We start from the raw sequence: 20,705 nt of genomic DNA, 5'->3' as shown, positions 1-20,705 counted from the left end.
ATCAATTTTTAATTTGGACTCAGGTTTTGTAAAATATTGAATGATACAAATGATTTTGATAAAACGATCTAGGTGTGTTTTGCAATTATTCATTTATTTTTAAGACTTTTTTCCACTCTATAGATACTTTGAGAAAGTGTTGAGGCATAGCATAAGTTGGGAATTTTCTTGGTCTGCATAAGTGTGGAATTCGTTTCATTGAAGATGGGTGAAGTTCTATTTTAGTTTTAGGCAAATTATTATTGAACAATCATATATTATCAGTAAGATTACTTTAAATCCTAGAACAGTGAATCCATACTTAGCATGGTCAATAATAAAAAAAAAAAGCTACCCTATTCATAAATAAATAAATCAGAACACAAAGATGTGTCCACTTCAGAACAAATTTTATATAAGTATAAATAATACCTAAAGTGATTATTAATTTGTAGATGATCATGTTGAGTAAATTTGTTAACATTTATATAGTTTAAAAAATGCATAGCTAAAGTGATCGTTAATTAATTAATGGTATAAAAATATTTGTACCAACAATAATAAGATAAAATTGATTAAAAAAATTTCAACCATTACCTTTACTCGTACTAGAAAAATTCTCAATCATCCGTTGCACTTATGCATACACAACCTATACGTGAAACTTTCCTTTCTTACTTTTACTGCTTTCTTATTGGTGACAGGACAGGTTATTACCTAGTCCTAAAAACACACCCACTCAATCACACAAATATATATGTGGGCAAGGAATTTCAGAGTCAGTACTTCCAATGTTTAGTTTCATCCTCTCATCTTTTTCCATCAACACATTGAATTAACCCCCCCCCCCCCCCCCCCCCATCATTAAAATCCAAAGTCACCCACCTTTAAAGATAGAAATGCATCTTTTTCTTCTCCTCATCTCACACCTGATCGACCAAACAAATCTCAACCACACCATGCCATGAAGTCTAATGAACTTAGAGCTGTAGACCATGATCCTATTACCTCTGAGCTTAGCACTTTTGGTGCACACAAGTACTTTAACCAAGGGACCATCAATGACACCAACATCCAAAAAGTGACCATCAACAGCAACAGCAGAGTCTCTCCCCTGCTCAACATGGACACAGAACAAAAACACAATCAAGAGCAAGGTGACATCACAAAATGGTCATTCTCCCATTCTTCTTCATCATCAGTTGGTGGTATTGGTAATGGTAACCACAACAACAACAACTACAATGCTCATTCATTCCATGTTGCAACTCCAACACCACCACCCTCTTCTTCCAAATCCACTTTAAACAACAAAGCTGGTTTGTTATTGCATCACCCTCAAACAAGTAAAATATCAGTTAAGCCTCCTCAAACCTCCTCCAATCTCACAAAGAAACTCAAAACATCCTTGTCAAAACCCATTTGGCTTTTGAGAAGAAAATGCCCCTGTAAAGATAAAAAGTCAGTGCAAGTCAAAGTAAACATAAACACAAACAAAAACAAAAATAGAAACACCCCCAAACCCCGAACTCCACCCCCACAACCCAAAACCCTCTCACACAACCAAATCCACAAAGATTCCTTGAATCACAAGGCACCACCACCACCACCATCATCCAACAAGAAAGTGAAGGCTCAAAGGTTGTTCCAATTCCAACCATCCATGAACCAACTTAGAAAGACCTCAAGTGAAGGCTTCACTTTCCCTTTGTTCTTGGCAACAAACTCCACCAACCCCACAAAACCTCATCATCAGGTTCATCTCAACGTGGTTCATGAAGAAGAGGACGCAACCCCACGTGAGTCCTTGCACATGTTCCAACCTCCAAGCCCCCCCAAGTCACGTGCCATGGATGATGATGCAGCTAGTGATGCAAGTTCTGATCTTTTTGAGATTGAAAGCTTCTCCACTCAAACTACTACACTTCCATACCCCATTATCACACCCTCCATTGCTCGGTGCCATGAATCCACCGATCACGAGTTCTTCTTCGCCAACGACTCCGGCAGCAGCCTGTGGCGGCGGCGACTGAGGGATACGGAGGTGCTGCCACCACTTTAAGGTTAAACATCAAGTCAACTTATACAGAAGTTACTATAGGCTGAAGAGCTTCTTCTTATGAATACCTTTAATGTCTCAATTCTCTAAGTGTGAATGTTAATTTCTTCTTTTTGAGCTTGTTAAAATAGATTCTTTTTAATCTGTTTTAATAAACTTTGGAGTCTAATTTGTGGATAAATTCTCACTGAATGAAAGCTTGTTAAAAGTGTTTGATAGTTATTTTATCTGAATGTACCATAAATTACTATCGAATTGTGATTGCCTTGGGAATAAGATCGAAAAACACTCTAAGGAGACCCAACAGTGTTTGTGGTTTGTGTAATTTGATTTCATCTGATTTTAAGGTAAAAAGAAAAAATATTCGAAATTAATCCAAATACCTCGTAATGAAACTTGGAGTACAATTTGAACAGATTTCGGGAGTTTAATTTTTATGTAAAAACATTTTGGGCACTCTACCAATTAAATAATTATTATAAAAGTGAAACACTTTTTATGTGTCAATTTATTAGTAGCATCTCAAGAATATATAGATGGAGGACTTTTTATTAGAAGTAGTATATGCCCCTCTTTAGGTTGGTTAAGAGGTATCTGGATAATAATGTAAAAATTCTTTATATAATTAGTACACGAATTATTTAATTTTCAAAAAAAAAATAATTTCTATATATTGTTAATATAAAATATTTTATATTATTAATCGATTAAAAATTATGACAAAAAATTATGATAAATATGAATTTTATGATAATTATAATAAAAGTTAACAAATTTATTATAAATGTTAATTTGTGATTGAATAATATTATAATGTTCTTAATAATATTGACACTTGTACCTTTTATTCTTTGATCTCTTGTGGTTTAAATTCAGACAATAAGATGTTATGCTTTTTACAACTGTCCCTAATCGTCAAACATTGAGTATAGTATTTAACGAGAACTTGCGAAATATCTAGCATGTAACTCAGTGACTACTATCTAAATGATCAAAATAGGCAATGAATTGGAACAACAAAAAACAAGAGGTTATAAACATAAATCAATACAAAAGATTAAAGAAAACACAATTTAAAATTTGTTTCTAGTTTTGCATTTTTATCAAACATGATATGCAAAAAATGGGTTGTCAAATATTAATATAATGAAAAAATGTTGAGGTTAGACTTCACAAAATTTCCTTTTCATGTAACAACAAGTAGGTTTAGAGAAAGTAGGGTTCCAATTCAATTTATTCATGGTGCCAGAGACCATATATATACACGTGAATGAAACTGAAATTAGTAACATGTAATCTGTTTTATCTAGGATACTTAGATAATCATTATTTTTAATTATTTAGAATATATTTGAACTTTAATTCCACTATTGTTATCTTTAATTCAAATTGTTGCTATGCACTAATATGACCTCGCAAGATGTAGTTGCCCTCAATATCGTGCATCTTGATTGTTAAGTCCTTGAATCTGGCAGATGCTAGTGGTGTATATGAAGAGAGATGGGTCGCTTTTGCTCATGGTGAACCCATATGATATGATGAATGATTTAAAGCATCATGTGAGGCTCTCAATGCTTGTCTTAGACCATAAATTGCTTTATGGAGTTTGGAAACATGATCCAGGTGTTGAGCGTGCTTGAGGTCAGGAGGTTAGGCCATGTATACTTCTTCATGGAGCAACAATGTTTTGACCCTTGGACAAAAGGACAAGAGACTAGGTGCCATTCCTGATAAGGGCATCAAATTCATCTGATATAGCTTGACACCATTGATGATGTTGCATGGCACGTTGCACATTGGATGTTCTTTGGGAGAGGATGTTTAGAGGCAGTGTATGCTTTTTTAGTTTAAAGATGTTTTCTTTTTTGAGGCCTTGTTATCATGGAATGCTTACAATTTGGAACAATGGCTGCATTGATAGGGTTAATGGAAATAAAATTTTCTTTAATAGGTAATAAGGGAGGAGAAACATTACCTAGTCATGACAATGGTGACAAGGATTTCACATGCATGATTGCCAAAGATGGGGATTGCTATGGGGAAGGCATAGTGGGAATGATTGTGTTAACTATGGGAAGTGTGAGGTGTGGGGGTTGATTCGAAATTATGCATGGAGTTGTTTAGGTTTGATTGTTTGGAATAAATGATGGGTATGTGAGAATTGTATCATGAAATGATACATGTTGGGAGGTGTATATTTTAATTATGGTTGGGTCAAGACATTGGTAGGCATATTAGGAAGGTGAGTAACCAAGGAAAATGCATAGAGTGAATCTTAGTTGTAGTTTGTGATTTGTGTAGGGTCATAACCATAGGAAGCATAGACATCTAAAGGAGTGTAAGTGTTTAGGGTATGGTTAAGTTTTATGAAGTATTTGGAATGGAGATCGCATGTTTAGGTTTGGGGTAAGTAGTCTATTGATAAGGTAAGTGGTAGTTTGGAAGGTAAAGGTCAAAAATTTTGTTGGTGGTTTAGCATGATGGAGAAGAGCACGACCAATTTCTACAATATGATAGTGGCGTCTCTCGGCAATGCCATTGAGGTCTGGTGTATAAGGTGGTGTTGTGTGATAAGAAATGCCATGAGTGGGTAAGTATGTTTTCAATTTAAGAAACTCACCACCATTGTCAAAATATAATGTTATAAAAGGAAAATCAAAGTACTTTTTAACAAGAGGTTTGAATTTTAGGAAAATAGAAAATACATATGATTTATTCTTGAATGGATACTACCAAATATATTTTGAAAAGTGATCAACTAAATTTAGATAATACTGAAAATCATCTAAAGACCTAGTGGGATATGGCCATATACATCAACATAAACAAACTCAAGAGGTGGTACAACACTGGATAGAGTGAAGGGCAATTTGTGACTCTTGGCGCTGCTACATGAGATGCAAGGTGTGGTTGTGCTCGACCTTATATGATGGTGGGATGCTAGATGTCTTAGAATGTGGTAAAATGGATGTTTTTGGTTATTTAGGTGGACGAGGCAAGTGGTAGAGGCCATCCCTATGTGGTCCTCTGAGTATTGGAACCCTTGTCTTCAAACCTTGCACCAAAAACTTATTTGATAAAAATTCAACAGAAACATGATTAATTTTACACAATGAGGAAACAAATAATAAATTTTGGGAAATAGTGGGTACATGTAAAACTTTTGGTAGTGAAAGGTTATGTGTGTCTGTTTTGAGAGTTATTGTACTAGTGTGTGTGATGGGGAGATTCGATCAATCACCAACAAGGAGGTGATCGTTGCCATGATATGGTTGTGTGAGGTGATGGTTATCCAAATCATGGTGATGTAGTGGGTTGCTCCTGAGTCCACTATCCAATCTGAGGGATTGAATAAGGGTGGGTCTCTGGCATGGTGAGTAGATGGGTTGTTGTTCCTCTTAGGTGGATATGAATATCCATTGATTTTGTAACAATCCTTAACTGTGTGCCCAATTTTGTTACAATATTGGAAAACAACTTTCTTGTAGCCATTTGATGAATTTAAGTGCCTTAATGACGAAGTGGTGGTATGGCTTGAGCTGGAGCCACGATTTTTGTAGGACATCTTACCTTTGTATGCAACATGTACAGTGATCACTGTAGAAGAGTCCTAGTTGATGTCTTCCCTCTTTAGATGGGTTTCGAAGTCAGTAAAGAGATCATGTGACTCCTCAAAACCAAAGGGTTTTCACGTGTGAAAATGGTAGCAGTGATTTCATTGTATTCCTACCCAAGACCATTGAGAGTGTGAATGACGAGATCATTGTCATCCATGGTAGTGGTGACAATGGCGAGTTCATTTGCAATGGATTTGATACCTTGAAGGAATTCAGTGACAAATATGGTCCCTTTTGTATGGTGAGACAAATACTCTTTGAGATGCATGATGCACGCTCCTTGGAATTCTTGAGGATATCTCACGCTTCCTTGGAATTTTTAACATTAACAAGCATAGTAATAACAGTCGAATCCACGGAGGAGATGATGGCATATAGGATTAGTTGATCCTATCAAATCCAATAGTTGCAATCTTGATGATCAGAGACTGGGCTCATGTTGGTGCCATCAACAAATCCCATCAGGTTGTAGCCTATAAGGAGAGCATTGATCTAGACTCCCCAGGATGGGTAGTTCAACCCAGAGGATTGGTTACTAAGGACAACTATTGATTGAGAGTTGTCAAAGGGTATGATAACGTTATCAATAGCAAAAGTCATGTTTGTAGTTGTTGGATCAATGCAGTTAAGGAAAAGCTATTGATACCATATAAAGGTTTAGTGAAAGTAGGGTTTCAATTCAATTTATTCATGGTGCTAATGACCATATATACACATGAATGAAATTGAAATTAGTAACAATATGCAATCTATTTTATGTAGGATAACTAGCCTAGTTTCTTGCACCTTGCACAAATATTAAATTCACATTTTATAATTTATAGAAGTAATTTTTTTATATTATTTGAATTTTTAATATATTTTATTTAGTTTAAATTTTAATAAATGTGTGAACGTAGATAAATCAATAAAAAATATTAAAACAAATTGTGATGAATTTAAAACTTTTTGAATTATAAATAATTTTTTTCGACAATCAATTAAAATTGGGCATGTATATGTTCATAATAGTAAAATATACCTCTGTGAATTGATTTCAATTTTACATGTGCATATTAAAAAAAATCAGAAATGACTCTTTATTAATTATGATCATGTAAAATTTACTTTTAACAACAATTATTATATTTTAAAATATACCTGTAATTAGATAATTTTCACATTTTTACTTTGATCAAGAAAAAATATATCTACTATATAAAATTCAGAAAAATAGAATAAATATAAAATATGCATTAATTGAATTATTCAAAGGAAATGAATATGTGGATATCACATGACATCATCCCATAAAATAAAACTTTCTGTTATATATATATATATATATATTGGATAATCAATGTTGTTAATTATCTAGAATACATTTGAACTTTAATTCCACTGTTGTTATCTTTAATTTAAATAAATTTGAATTATTGCTAGGCACTAATAACAAGATTATTCATCTAGCAATTTTACACTCAATCAAATATTAACATGACCCTCGAGAATACTTTATTCCTAATTCATTAATTAGATGATAAAAGCTCAAGTTCCCTAGTTAAACTCCAATTTGTACTACTACAAAATCACGTTTTAACATTGTTGTTCCTAGGACAATTTTCACAAAATCGATGTTAAAAAAAAGCATGATGACATTTTTGAAATTAAGTCTAACTTTCTGATAGTGGTTATTGAAAAATTGTCTTTGAAAGAAGGATAGCACAGTGGTTCCTAAAAACTATCTTTGATTTGAAGCTCAGCACAATGTTTTTTCTAAATCGTCTCTGATTTGAAGAATAACACGATGATTTTCTGCAAAATCGTCGTTGAGTTTACAATAATATCACTAAAATTTTCACTCTCGCGTGCTTAGTCTCTATGAACCCTCACTCTTGCGTCCTCTCAAAGCTCCCTCACTCTTGTCCCACCGTGACGATGCTTCACTCTTCCTCACCGATTGTTTCCGCCATGACAGCACTTCACTCTGCTTCACTAACAACTTTGATTCACGACCTCAAAACTCATCGTTTCTATCGTTCGTGACCTCCATCGTTGGCTTCTTGATATTCACATTTTTTCTATCATCGTTGTTGCTGCTCGTGACCTCCATTGTTGGCCTATTAAAGCTCGTGAGCATTGATGTTAGGTTGAAGCTCATGACTTTAACGTGTTTTTTTATATGTTGCAGTTATTTAGTGATCAAACATCATTGGAACTAGAAAGAATGAAAACAATTTGAAATGAAGCATTGAACAATGTTTGAGAATGTCAAGGATAATTAAACTTGTATTTTAATAGTTTTAGGTTGGATTTATATTGCAAACATGACAAATGTTGACTTGTTTAATGTAGTTAATTTGATAATGTGAGATCATTTTATTTTTATTTATTAGTATTTTTTAATAGACTGCTTTTAATTAATGATAATTTGAACATAATTAAATTTGTTTTATTGATAAACGTCAAATTTATCGGATTTTCATATGTATTTTGTGACATTTATTTCGCATTTTAGTTAATTTTAGGCCTTGTTTTGAATCAAATTAGCTTTAAATTCAAATTTTACTTTATCTTAGGTAGAATTTTATGTTTTAGTTATTTTTAATGATTTTTTTTATAGTTTTTCAGCAAAAACAAGTTATTCTAGCTAGAGCTTCAGAGGCCCAAAATCAGCAAAAAATTTTGGAATGAGAAATTACGAAAGTTGAAGATAAAAGTTAGGAAAATCAAGAGTAAGATATTTTTCAAGGATAAATCCACTAAAGAAGAAGATAATTACTTAAATTAATTAGAGATATTATTTGTTTATAATTTCTTGTGATTATCTCATTAATTAAACCTAGCTACAATTCTATAAATAAGAGGTTGGGCATTCATTGTAACGTGTAGAAGTCTCAAGCAGCTCTTAGAATTATATTTTAGGCTTCCACCTACTAGGCGCCTTCATTTTTAAGAGTACAATTCCTTCCACCCAGGAGAGGAAAGGATGAACCTTGTTTTGCTTTAATTCTATCCATTCAATACTTCGTCTTGAGTTCTTTATTTGTTTTCACACTTAATGTTTTTATTTGATTGGTCATCTTATAGATGAATTCATGAATTGACTTGTGCTTTGATGAGCCTTGTTGAAACCCGAACATGAATCAAATACTTACTTAAGATTATCTCTAGGGATAGAATAATCTTGGTTAAGCCTTGATAATTCTCTAGGGATTGCTTCTGTCGGTTTGTTCAATGGATTAGGTATCGGGCAAGTAGTTTAGAATTTGCGATCATGCGAGAACTGAGGTAGGATACATTAGTGAATTAGGGATAAGTGGAGAAATGTAAAGTTACAATGGATTGAACGAATTATTTAACTAAGTACTTAGAGTTGGTTTGGTTACATCTAACTCCGACAATGAGAAGTTTAGCTACTTGTAGATGTTTAGGTAAAAAATTCATGAAAAAATTGAAAATGGAGATGAAGGAGCCATGAAGAGCTTCCCAATTTCCACACAAACTCTAGGTCTTATGTTTAAGTAAAAAAGAGAGCTATTCCTGATCAAAGCCTCCAAATATTCATTTTTGTTGCTCACTTTGTTATGTCAGCTCATAAATATAGCACTAAACATGCATGAGTACGCGAAATAAAATGATGCTTCTCAGCAGCATCCTCACACTAATGCATGATACATTGGCGTTATGCATGCAAACTTCATTTTCTTTGGTACATTCAAGCGCTTAATTAGCATAGTAAACTGGTGTTTAGCCTCACATTGAAAGGTGTTCTTCCTTTGGAACCTTGCGTTGAGCGCGACCATCAAGTGTACGTATGCCTTCCAGAGGGCTTTAAAATTAGTCTCTTTTACCTTCCTCAAAGCCTATTCACAAAACAAGATAAAACAAATAAACTGAAAATAAAATATTTATTCCTAATTAATTAATTATAAAAACACAATATAAAGGGTTAAACAAATGTCCTAATTAAGGTAAGAAATGAGAAGACAATTGCTTAAATATGAGCCAAAAAGGTGAGTATAAATGGCAATTGTCACAAAGGGGGTGGCGACACTTGTGAGGTGCAACAAATGCTCATCTTTATTGTTGTCGGATGGATAACATATTACTGCAACTAAAGCTTAATTACTCTAATGAGAACTTGAATTTAGGAATATTCTTCGTGTTCCTAACTTGTGTTGGAATTTGATCTATGTGCCATACTTGATGGATGAGTTAAATTGTGTTGTCTAATTTACTAATTTGTTTTAGGTTAAAATAAAATTTTAATTTCTTATATACATTTTTAATTTCTTTGGTCCCTTAATATTAATTTTTTTTTTTAAAATAGTTTCTTAAAATGTCTGTTAAACCAAGTTGGTTTTTTTATTAGTTTATCACACTAACTTTGACATCGCTTGTGTTAAAAACTAATGAAATGACCAATTAAATCTAATAAAAATACTTTAAACTTTAAAGGAACCAAAAAAAAAATTAAACTTAAGAAATCAAACTAAAATATCAAATGTAAACAAGGAATCAAAATTTTATTTTAATTTTCTTTTTATGAAATGTTAAATACCTCTGTGATACCTCTATCGTATGTATCTAAAACCCATTCATGTATCATAGGCGTCAATTGGTCACTAGTACTGTGAAAAAGCCACTGCCCTACGGTTGCAGATTAAGGTCTCACACGGCCACAACTCGTGTGTCTCTTGCTTTTGCAACAAAGGAATTTGGTTATTTGGTGTGTTTGCTATATATGAATATATCATGCATGTTCATTGGTTTTGTTTCTTGCAGACATGTCCATAGAAGGGTCCAAAAATAATACATCCTCATTATGCCTTTTGTTTGTTTGCTCAGTTTTTGTTTTGAGAGTTCAATAATGGTATCATTATAATGTTGTTTTCTATTTTAATTATATGGTGTTATTAATTCATTTTCATGATGTAAACCTTTTTCTTTGACTTTACTGGAGAAGTCTATATTTAAAAGAGGAACTAATTGACATCTCATCATGCAAGTCATTTTTTCCTTTGAATCATCTTTAAAAACCTAGTTAAAAGATGGTAATGAAAAATTCTCAATAAAATATTCCATGTAATGTAACCTCTATATGATCTTTAGTCTTAGGAGGTTTTGGTGGAAATTTGATTTTATAACATTACTCTTGTCACCAGTATTTTTCTTAGAATCCTATTGAAATGTGTGCATTCACTACTAAAAAAAGCATATTTAACATTGGCAGCTTAACATCGGTTTTGGCCAAAACCGATGTTAATCTAAATGTGATGGCATATTTGTAAATAATGTATATTCCTTAACATCGGTTTTTCTGAAAACCGATATTAAGTAATAGACGTTAACATCGGTTTTTTAAAAACCGATGTTGACATCGATTTTTGGAAAACCGATGTTAACATATCATACAATAACATCGGTTTTTTGGAAAATTAATTAACATCGGTTTTTAATAAACCGATGTTAACATATGATATGTTAACATCATTGGGTTAACATCGGTTTTTTTTATTGAAAACCGATGTTGGACTTATATTTTAAAATTTCAGAACCCGAGCCTTACACTTTCCTCGCGCTCTGTTCTTTGCTTCTTCTTCTTCTTTGCTTCTTCTTCTTTGCGACTGTGAGTACAGGTTCTTCAGCTTCTTTGTACAGCTTCTTCGCGACTGTGAAATGTAGCCACGTTACCTAGGTACAACTTCTTTTTCTTCTTCTTAACCTTAGTCTTTGTTGTCTTCTTCTTGTTCTTCTTCTTTGTTTGTTTGTTTGGGGAACTTGTGCTCACTGCAAGGATTTTTGTTTGTGTGTGTTGCAAGGAGTTGGTTTGTGGAAGTCGTGCTCGATCTCGCTCGAAGGATTAGGTTTGTGGTCATTGTCGTGGGCTGTTTGGGGTGCTGACTTTGCATTCGTTCGGGGTGCTCACTCGTGCTCACAAGGTGTCATTTTGAGAGAGGTAAACTATTTTGTTGAAATTTAGGACTTTGTTGTGTGACTTTGAAGTTTAGGACTGAGTTTTGTGCTTGGTATTACATTGAGTAACAGTGTAAACTAAGACTTCTAACCATTTCAGCAGTCTAGAAGAATTGTCTGTAATTAATTGCCTAAAGTTATTCTCCTGATTTAAGTTATCCATACCTTAGACATTGCAGTAAACTCTCAGTAGCAGCAGGCTCTTGCATAGCCTCAATTGCTGCTATCTGTGCTGCATCTCTGTGTTTCATTACTTCCTGTCACAAATGTCAACATAGAATAAGAACAAAATACAGTTAAAGAATTTCTCATCTGAGCAGAAGGATTTAGTATGCCATATAATCTTCTGAATAATCATCCAGTAAGGATATAAGTTAAAAATAATGATATGATCATATGACCAAGTTTTATACCTGTGGCATACTTATTATATAGCAGTATTCATGAATCTAACATGATACTCATTTGAGTTGTTTCAGTGTAACTCATGAGACCATTTCTTTCAAATATATTTTGTGTTCTTAATGGATATACTTTTCCAATCTTCGAAATAGATTATGGGAGTGAAGCCCATTGAACACTTGCATCTGTCAGTTTTGTATTACTTAGAGTAACTTTGACCAAGTTTCCAGGGAGTCCACTGTTAGAAACTTCAGTTGATTTCTTTCCAATGGAAGTTCTTAGCTTACTACACTTTTCTGGTTCCTCCACAGTTCCATTAGCATTAGTCTTCTTTGTAGGCGTTTGAATCTTATGTCGTTCCTTATAGGGCTTTGTTGGTGCTTGGATCCTGCTCTCCTCTTTTGATAGAAACTTTTCAGTTGAAATGCTTCTCCCCCTATAAAATTTTTAATCAAATTACACTAACACTAACACTCCACAAGGTTTAACATTTACAACAACTCCATGTAAGGGTACATGGTGTAATGTGTTTCTTGGATAACAAATAAAAGGGGAGTTGGTGTAATATATAGGGGGTGTGAGATTTCAAATAATTAAGAGTTAGTATAAAGGTAAAAAAAAAGGAGATATATCAGCAAAACTTGATGAAATTTCGATGAATGTCGGTGTAATTTACTCAAATAAAATAATAATAATAATAATAATAATAATAATAATAATAATAATAATAATAATAATAATAATAATAATAATTCATGTAGTACCATAAGAGATTCAGAGGTTTACATTAATAGGAAGTGTACATGCTATCATATAAATTAAGGAAAATATGTGTAAGATTAAGGAAAAAAATAGCGTATTGAGGGTAATATTGCTAAATCTTAAGGGGTGTAGAGTGAAATTTGTCTTAATAGAAATAGTTTTTTTTCTCCCTGTAATTTTTTCTTCTCAAAATAGATAGCAACATAGTGTAAGCCATTTTTGTACCCTTTTGTATAGAAAGGAGGCTATACATTAGTTGTGCTAACAATGGATTTCAATCATAATTTCAATAAGAGTTTTGTTAGTTATAAAACCAATCACTAGTTTTACCTAACAGATCTTTAACTGAGGAGGAGAGTTCATTCCAAGTATTATATCAGGGCCTCTATGATCAAGTAGTTTCCTTGTTGCCTCCTTATTGAATTTCGACATAAGGTAGAGTTGTGTGTTAGATAGAGCAATAATAACATATCAGCTAACAACCTAACATCATAATATCATATCAGTGTCTCCATGATCAAGTAGTTTTCTTGCTTCCTTGTATTGAATTTTAGTACAAGGTAAAGTGACCTATTTTTGGAAAACAATCACGAGCCTTTGTTTAACACTTTAACTCCTTAGACCTTGAGCTTTCAGGGGAGGTGATCCTGGACAATATTAAGTGAAATTTTAAAAGTGCAAGACATAGTATTGTTTTGGATACATGTGCGTGCCTATTAGGACTATTGTTCCAATTTTTACTCCTACTGTATTGTTGCCATCATGTGTTATTGTATTTTTCAATTTTGTCTAGACTCATTCATGATTAGGTTAAATAATTTTTTGTCACCACCAGCTTTTCAACAAGGTGAGAAAAAAGAATCTCACATGAAGTTCCTTTCCCAATGATATTCACTTCATTCAAATGGTTAGTGGCCGCATACAGTTTCGTAATAGGAACTCTGGGACATGCAATTTTCGTTAACATGTCTCCAAATGTTACTATAAAAAAATAGTTCATGATACATGAGCATAATAACCTTAATCTATGATACTATCTAGCATGAGTTTAAAATAATTGTGGAGTTAGGATTTTTTTTTTGGTGGGGCTGATCTGAAGTATCTTCGAGACATGAAGCATGCAGTGATAAGTATTATCAATATAACCCCTATGATTGGTCCTGTCACAATCCATATACCTTATTCCACATAAAAGCAATGATGATTAAAAGAGAGGATCACACCACAATATGCATATTTGGAAGCACAATCATTGAAACATTCAAGCACCTATATTCCTCTTCATCTTTTGATTATTGCTTTCTGTGATTTGATTTTCTGCTAGAGAAAAGAAGAGTGATCACAAAGGTTAACTAGCACTTCATATAAGATAACAATCCAAATTTATGTGTACACTCACCTGAATAAATATGTTGTGCTCCAAGGCGTCTCAGAACTGTTTTGACATGCATCACATTTTCAATTTTGTTGCTCATCAATGTCACAAGAACTGCAATTCTACAGAGATTAGCTTCAATTTTTTCAGTTTTGGCATTGCTCTTTCTAGAATTTGTCCCTCTTATTGCATGTCAGACACCCTAAACTGTGATTGTTTTATTCACATTCACAATTTTTGCTTCCAATTAAAAACTAAAAAACCCTCTCACCCGTGGCAAACCTTAACAACCTCATTGTCGCTAGCTACTTGAAAACCCTAAATTTTGGTCAGTTATATTCATTACTGCGATAGCACAAACTTACCCAGTGGGTGAGGTGATCCTAATTGGAACTTTCCATTCCCATTTTGAACATGTTATGTTCCCCAAAATTTTAGTCTGCAACTCAATTATTATTTTTGAACTACAAGTTACTTATCTAGTATTCTTAACAACTTTTGGCAGGTAGTGCCTTGGAGGAAAGAAACAAATTTGAAAACAAATTGCTACCGGAGACAAACTACTTCTAGAAGGTTAGTGCCACCACATCCTTACTTCAGAGTGTTTTTGGTGTGTTTTTGCTTGCTTATTCTGCCTTCTTCGTTCTGCCTTGATTGGTTATTCTGCATGTTGTGTTTTTGTTGTTTCCAAAATGGTTTGTTGCTGCATATTGTTGCTGTCAATTATTGTTGAAAGAAGATAAATATAACACCCCCACCCCCCAATACTAAGTTTATGCCATCATGCCAACTTAGTTAAAAAAAAACTCAACTATGTGTGCTAGAACAAGAATGACATAATTTTTAACAGTATGCTGCCTCACTTGGACCATTTAATTGATCAAATAAAATTGGCTTCATGGAATTGGTTGAAAGCAAGGATCCCAGGCTTAAAACTCAGTTTTTATAGTTGGCGTATTAATCATGTGGTGTGTCTAGCATGCCTTCATCATCAACAACAATAAGATTTGAATGGTATTATAGCAGTGGGAAATTAAATTCGGGATTTGCTTAGCGGGGGGTGGTGAGATTTTGTAGATTGTACTTTATACAAGGTCTAAATTCTGTGATGCTTCACTCCTAACCTTGAAAGAGCAGCTTGACTAGCTTCATTTTCATTGGTGTTTGTGCTACTTTTCGTTGTATTCCTAGACCTTCAGTTGTCTTAACCAATGACAAAGAGCAAGTATTTGTTTCTCTCCAATCTTCCCTACTATCCATGTTCTTTCCCTTGATTAATTTTTCATTGCCATCAAGAATGCTTACTATCAAGTATAAAATTATTAAAAAACATCAATCATTAATATAAATTATTATATTATAATTATTTAATCTATCTTTTCAACATGCACCCGTTAATATAGATGATCCAAAATCCAAATCCTCGATTCCAAAAAGTCCTAAAGTGGACACAAGCTCACTTATTATATATAGTACTCACTCCTAAACAACATGTTTATTTCATATGAACAGTTTGAAATCTGCCACTTACTGATTTTGGTCTAACCATGCATGTGCTACCATTCCATAATCAATCACTATAATTTTGTTGTTCAGTTTTGAGAAAGACGCATGTATGCATTTTCCATCCCATTCTCAAATGTGTTGTATTGATATAAAACTACTCATTCATTGTACTCTGCCCAATACTACCTTTTTTTCTTCAATTTGACTAAACCCACCTGCATTGTCAATAAATGTCCATAACTTCGCACCAAGAATGCTTACTATGTGTCTAGTGGTTGGTCTTAATTTTGGGTCAGAACGGGTGCGTGCAGCTCCTAAGCTTACCAATGTCATTAACTCCTTCAAATTGTACTCTCCATTTAGTCCCATATCTGCTATTGCCTCAAGTGGCCTTTTTTTCCCCTCAAATTGATGAACCTTGTTTACCAATAGCACCTCAGGTTGCCTAAAATCAACAGCCTTAAGTCCACTTAGACTCTCAAGCACCACTACACCAAAACTACCTAGTCTTGGGCACCACAGTCTTAAATCCACAACTCCTAACCTTAATTAAAATCCATAGCCTCAAGCTGCTCCTATTGCTGATTACATGATGGCCATGCTTATTCCTTGATGAAAACTTAGCCACAACAAAACTACCCAGTCTTGGGGTCATGTCAGGTTCAAGAGTCACTGCTGAAGAGGTTATGTTCCTGTGAATGACTTGTTCATCCCATTCCTCATGCAGATAGAGAAGTGCAGATGCAAGTCATTTCACTATGTTATACCTATGATGGTCAAGTTGGTAACTGAGACACACACACACACACACTTGCACACACACACACACACACACAGCCAGACACATACACAGACCTGAATTACAGAAGCTGTCCAAAGCTAATTAGTAGTATGGATTGCCTTAAGGTTTGTCTTTGGTGGTACTCCATTTTTTCTTCTTCTTAGGCTGAACTTGTTCTAGTACCCCACTAATTAGTTTTTAGGATAATCATTAATAAAACTGGTTTTGTTTATGTTGGTTAGAATATTTTAAATTGTGTACCAGCAGGTCATTTTCAATTATGAGATATCTAAGTCCACTAAAAAACATAACTCGTGTGGTAGCTAGAGTTTTGTCAATTAAATTGAGTAACATGGCTCGAATTCCCTCCTACATGCTAGAAAATTCTTAGCCTGCATCATAAACACAAGTCATTATGTACTCTAGTCTATACATCCAGCTAACTAGGTAGACAGAGATATTCGGATGCTTTTTGGAAAGAGAGATTAATTTCATACTCAATTGGGACCTTATACAGTTGTGCAAAGCCACATATATCCAGAAAGTAACCCCCCTAGACCACTTTGTTAATTAGTTAAACTCCATCTTCACTAATGAAATCAGTTTGATCGAAAAACCCTTGTGGGATGAAAAGCTAATTAATTTATGTTACCTATATATGTCTCTTTCTCCATAATTTGAACCATGTATTTCCAGCAGATCAATAGATTCTGGCTGGTTAAAATTGATTATTTCAGAGCCAAAAGAAACTTCATCATCAGACTTATGCATTGGCCTTTCATTATGAGAACCAATCTGTCATAGAGTGGACATCATCTAGATTTATGGGGAATGTTGTTAGAATTTTTGCACAACATTTATGGGGAATTCTTGTTAGAATTTTTACACAACATTTCAAGAATCCTTGTCAGCAAATATGTGAAATTTGGTGAGCTATCAAAATAGAATTGGGAGAAATGTTAAGTTGAAGGCTTAAGAAAGGGACTGCCTAGAGAAGACAATTTGTAAGAGCAAAACTAATGAGATGGAGAAAAGTATGATAGTGACATTATTCTAATGAAAGGTACCAAAACATTAAATAGCATCTATGCTAGATTCAATTTAGCTACAACTGAATGAATGTTGAAGTTGCTGAAATAGAATGATGGAGAAGTTTCATACAAGAGAATATCAATATGATAGAGAAAACCAAACATTTGGCAATTGGTAAACAGTGATAATCAAAAGGAAATAATTAGTGTTATGTGAGTTTATATAACTAAACTTAATTTTGATGGTTTTGTGGGAAAAAAAGTTAGATTGGTGGTAAAAGGTTAATTTTAGCAACATGGTGTTGATTTTTTTATTTTATAAATTTGCTCTAATTGCAAGACATGATACAATCAAATTGCTTGTAGCCTTGGCAGCCATTTGATTGCTTTCTGCTCTACCCACTAAGAAACTTTTATAGCTTTTGTATTTAAACTCTCATTGTAACACTTTAAATATGATGCATAACAGAAATACAAAAAATCAGTTTTTGCTCCATCTTTGTATGTGTGTGGTTGCTAGTTTCGTTCTACCACATTTATGTTCGGTCCTTCAGCTATTTATGTTCAATCCTACAATCTATTCTGTTTTCTAACAAAATCTCAATATCCTCGGATGATTTATCTCTGATTTTTTTGCTAGGGGATATTGGATGATTGCCCCAAAAATCTAGTTAATTATAATTTTATCTTCTTTTAGCCTCTCTAAGGGTGGTTTTTTTTTAATCTATTTCCATGGCTTAGTTTTAGCTGTCTAACAAAATGATAGGGTAGGTCTTGAGAGATCAAAACAGATTCTAAAAATAAAGTGGCTTAAAAGTTATATTGGTGGAATTTAGAATATTATTTATAATGTCATTTAGCCTTTTTTTAATTTGCTAAACACTAAATTATGCTGCCATACTATTTTCATATTCCATTAGGAGTGATTTTAGCCATTCTTGATCCTATGCTCATTGCTGTTTCGAAAAGTGGTCTTGCGGTCATTGCTGGAAAGTCAATTGTGCTGAAGCCTCCAACTCAGGTATTTATATCTTTGATTCGAAAACTACTTTGAAATTGTTTTTGTATGCATTACTTATATAGTTGTAGAACTGTTTGATTTATAAGCACCACTTGTTCCTGAGTATAGGATAGCTTGCAATGCCATGAAAGTAGTTTTTATTGAATAATTTGGAAAGTAAATAAGAAATAATCAATTGCAAGCCCAATACCATTCTTTGTTACATAAATTCCTGTATTTGTTTGACTAACTAATCTAACATCTAATGAGTATCTATCAATACTCCTCCCCTAAAGTTTCATTTCGTCATAATGATGAATAGCTTGGGGCTACTGACATAAAGTTCCAATAGTGTTTCAAGTAATTGAAGCATGGTGACCAAGCCATGTATCCCAAAATTAACTTTCAATCCTCCTACTCTAACACGAAAATGTGATGTAAGTGTCTCCATTTTCTCTGGTATAGAGGTTTGCAGCAGTGGAATATACCCTTCACCAAGCTTCCTTTTCTCTTCCAAACTAATAGGCTTCCTTCCTGTTAGCCTGAAAGTGTATTTCTCTGGGTCTACTGACCTATTATCCTTGAAATCCACCTTGTGCTCTTCACACACACACACACACACACACATAGATTCCATAAATAGAGAAAGAAGGCCCTTACAGTAAAGTCACATGTGAATCTCCACATGGATTCCATGAGCTGTCCAAGGTTCACTCTCTCTCCATAGATTCCATAAATGAAGAGAAACCCAAAAGGTGTACAAAGTGAGTCACTACTAGTCACCCATATTTTGAGACAAGGGAAAACTTTCTCTCTTGCATGATTTAAGGTTGTAAGAAGAAACCTTAGTAGTTGACAGTTTCTAATTAGGATTTTAAAGTTAGACTTGTAGTTGTATTACAAATAGCAATGAAGAAAATTTGTTGATGAACATTTAGTTATTTTAGTCTAATTAAGTTTATAGAAACCTTAAAACCGATGTAGAATGCCGTAAATAACCGATGTTGAAAGTTTATTTTCTAATCAATGTTGATTAGTAAGGAAACCTCATCAAAGATTAAAAAAAAGTGAAAATAAAATTTTGAAATACCTTATTTCTAGTACTAGCTCATGAAGGTACTTTCCTTTTTCGATAAGTCTTTTTAGAAGTACCTATCTGGTCATCATCTTAATGGGTATCGCTGAAAATAAATGGAACACATTCAAAATTTGAAGTTAGGATTCATAAGAAATAAATATTTGATAAAAGAAATTTATCATATGGTGCTATCGTTTCACAATCCACTCATTCCTTAGGAATGATTATTCTGGGGTATTTTATAGTCCCCAAGGTAAATTTTGCCAAAAGTAGCTCTATGAGTGGGGGTTTTCAAGTCTATAAATAGTAGAAAAAGGAAGTAATTCTTGAACCCAAGAAGGATTTCAAAGATCTTTACTTAAGCCAAAACAAGCTTTTGAAAAAAGGGAAAGAATTTTTGGGTAGAATCTAATAAATTTGGTATCTCCCTTAGGGTTTATTCCACTATCATTTAATCTATTTTTTTCTATTTTTTTCTCTAAGTGAAAAAATAGTTTGATGATAACATATATATGCGAATTTTTTTTCTTCTAATTTTTCAATTTCGAGAGCGAGCTTGTATTTACCTTTGCTCCTTTTGCTACTATCTTGTACAAAACCACGAGACTTGATTAATTTATCTAAGCAATAAAGAGTAGAAATGGGTCTCTAAAAATAATATTTTTTTCCACCATAAATGGAAGTCTTTGGTGCTTAAGAAGAAGTTCTCAAAAGGGATGTTGAAATTGAAGCTTCACTTTGGGGGTTCCCTTTTTGACTTTTATCCCCTTGGATCTGGTAAGGAAATGTTTTCTTTCAATAAATGGGGGAAAATGACAGAGTTCAAATTGTCTTGCAAAAATCTAAGGTTGGTAAGGATAGAATAAAATATCCTTTGGAGTAATACTAGCAAAAATTATATCCCAAGTAAGAAAAGCACTCCAAATTTTGATTAGCTCTTATTGTTGACCAGGAGTCTCGCATGTAAATCTTTGATTTAACCATGATGGTCTAGTCAATTGGGAATTCAAGAAAGGAGCTAAATAACTATTGAAATGTTTGAATTGAAAAAAAATGCTTTAATGCACTTGCTATAACACTCATAAGTATAAAAATCCTTGTTGGGTGCCAGGAAAGTCAACCGTGCTCCTTAAATCTTGAGTTTGATGTCATATGGG

The 20,705-nt window shown here is 33.5% G+C and overlaps 1 protein-coding gene across 1 annotated transcript; it reads left to right on the top strand.

The window, feature by feature from the left end:
• The first annotated feature begins 943 nt into the window (after positions 1 to 943).
• LOC114411147 (protein PHYTOCHROME KINASE SUBSTRATE 4-like) lies at positions 944 to 2,041 on the top strand. The gene has a single exon (XM_028374904.1). It carries the CDS (start codon positions 944 to 946, stop codon positions 2,039 to 2,041), a length of 1,098 nt encoding a protein of 365 aa, XP_028230705.1.
• Positions 2,042 to 20,705: the final 18,664 nt, after the last annotated feature.

The sequence above is a fragment of the Glycine soja genome, chromosome 5, assembly GCF_004193775.1.
Source record: "Glycine soja cultivar W05 chromosome 5, ASM419377v2, whole genome shotgun sequence".
NCBI lineage: Eukaryota > Viridiplantae > Streptophyta > Magnoliopsida > Fabales > Fabaceae > Glycine > Glycine soja.
This window is presented reverse-complemented; position numbering and strand designations above follow the sequence as displayed.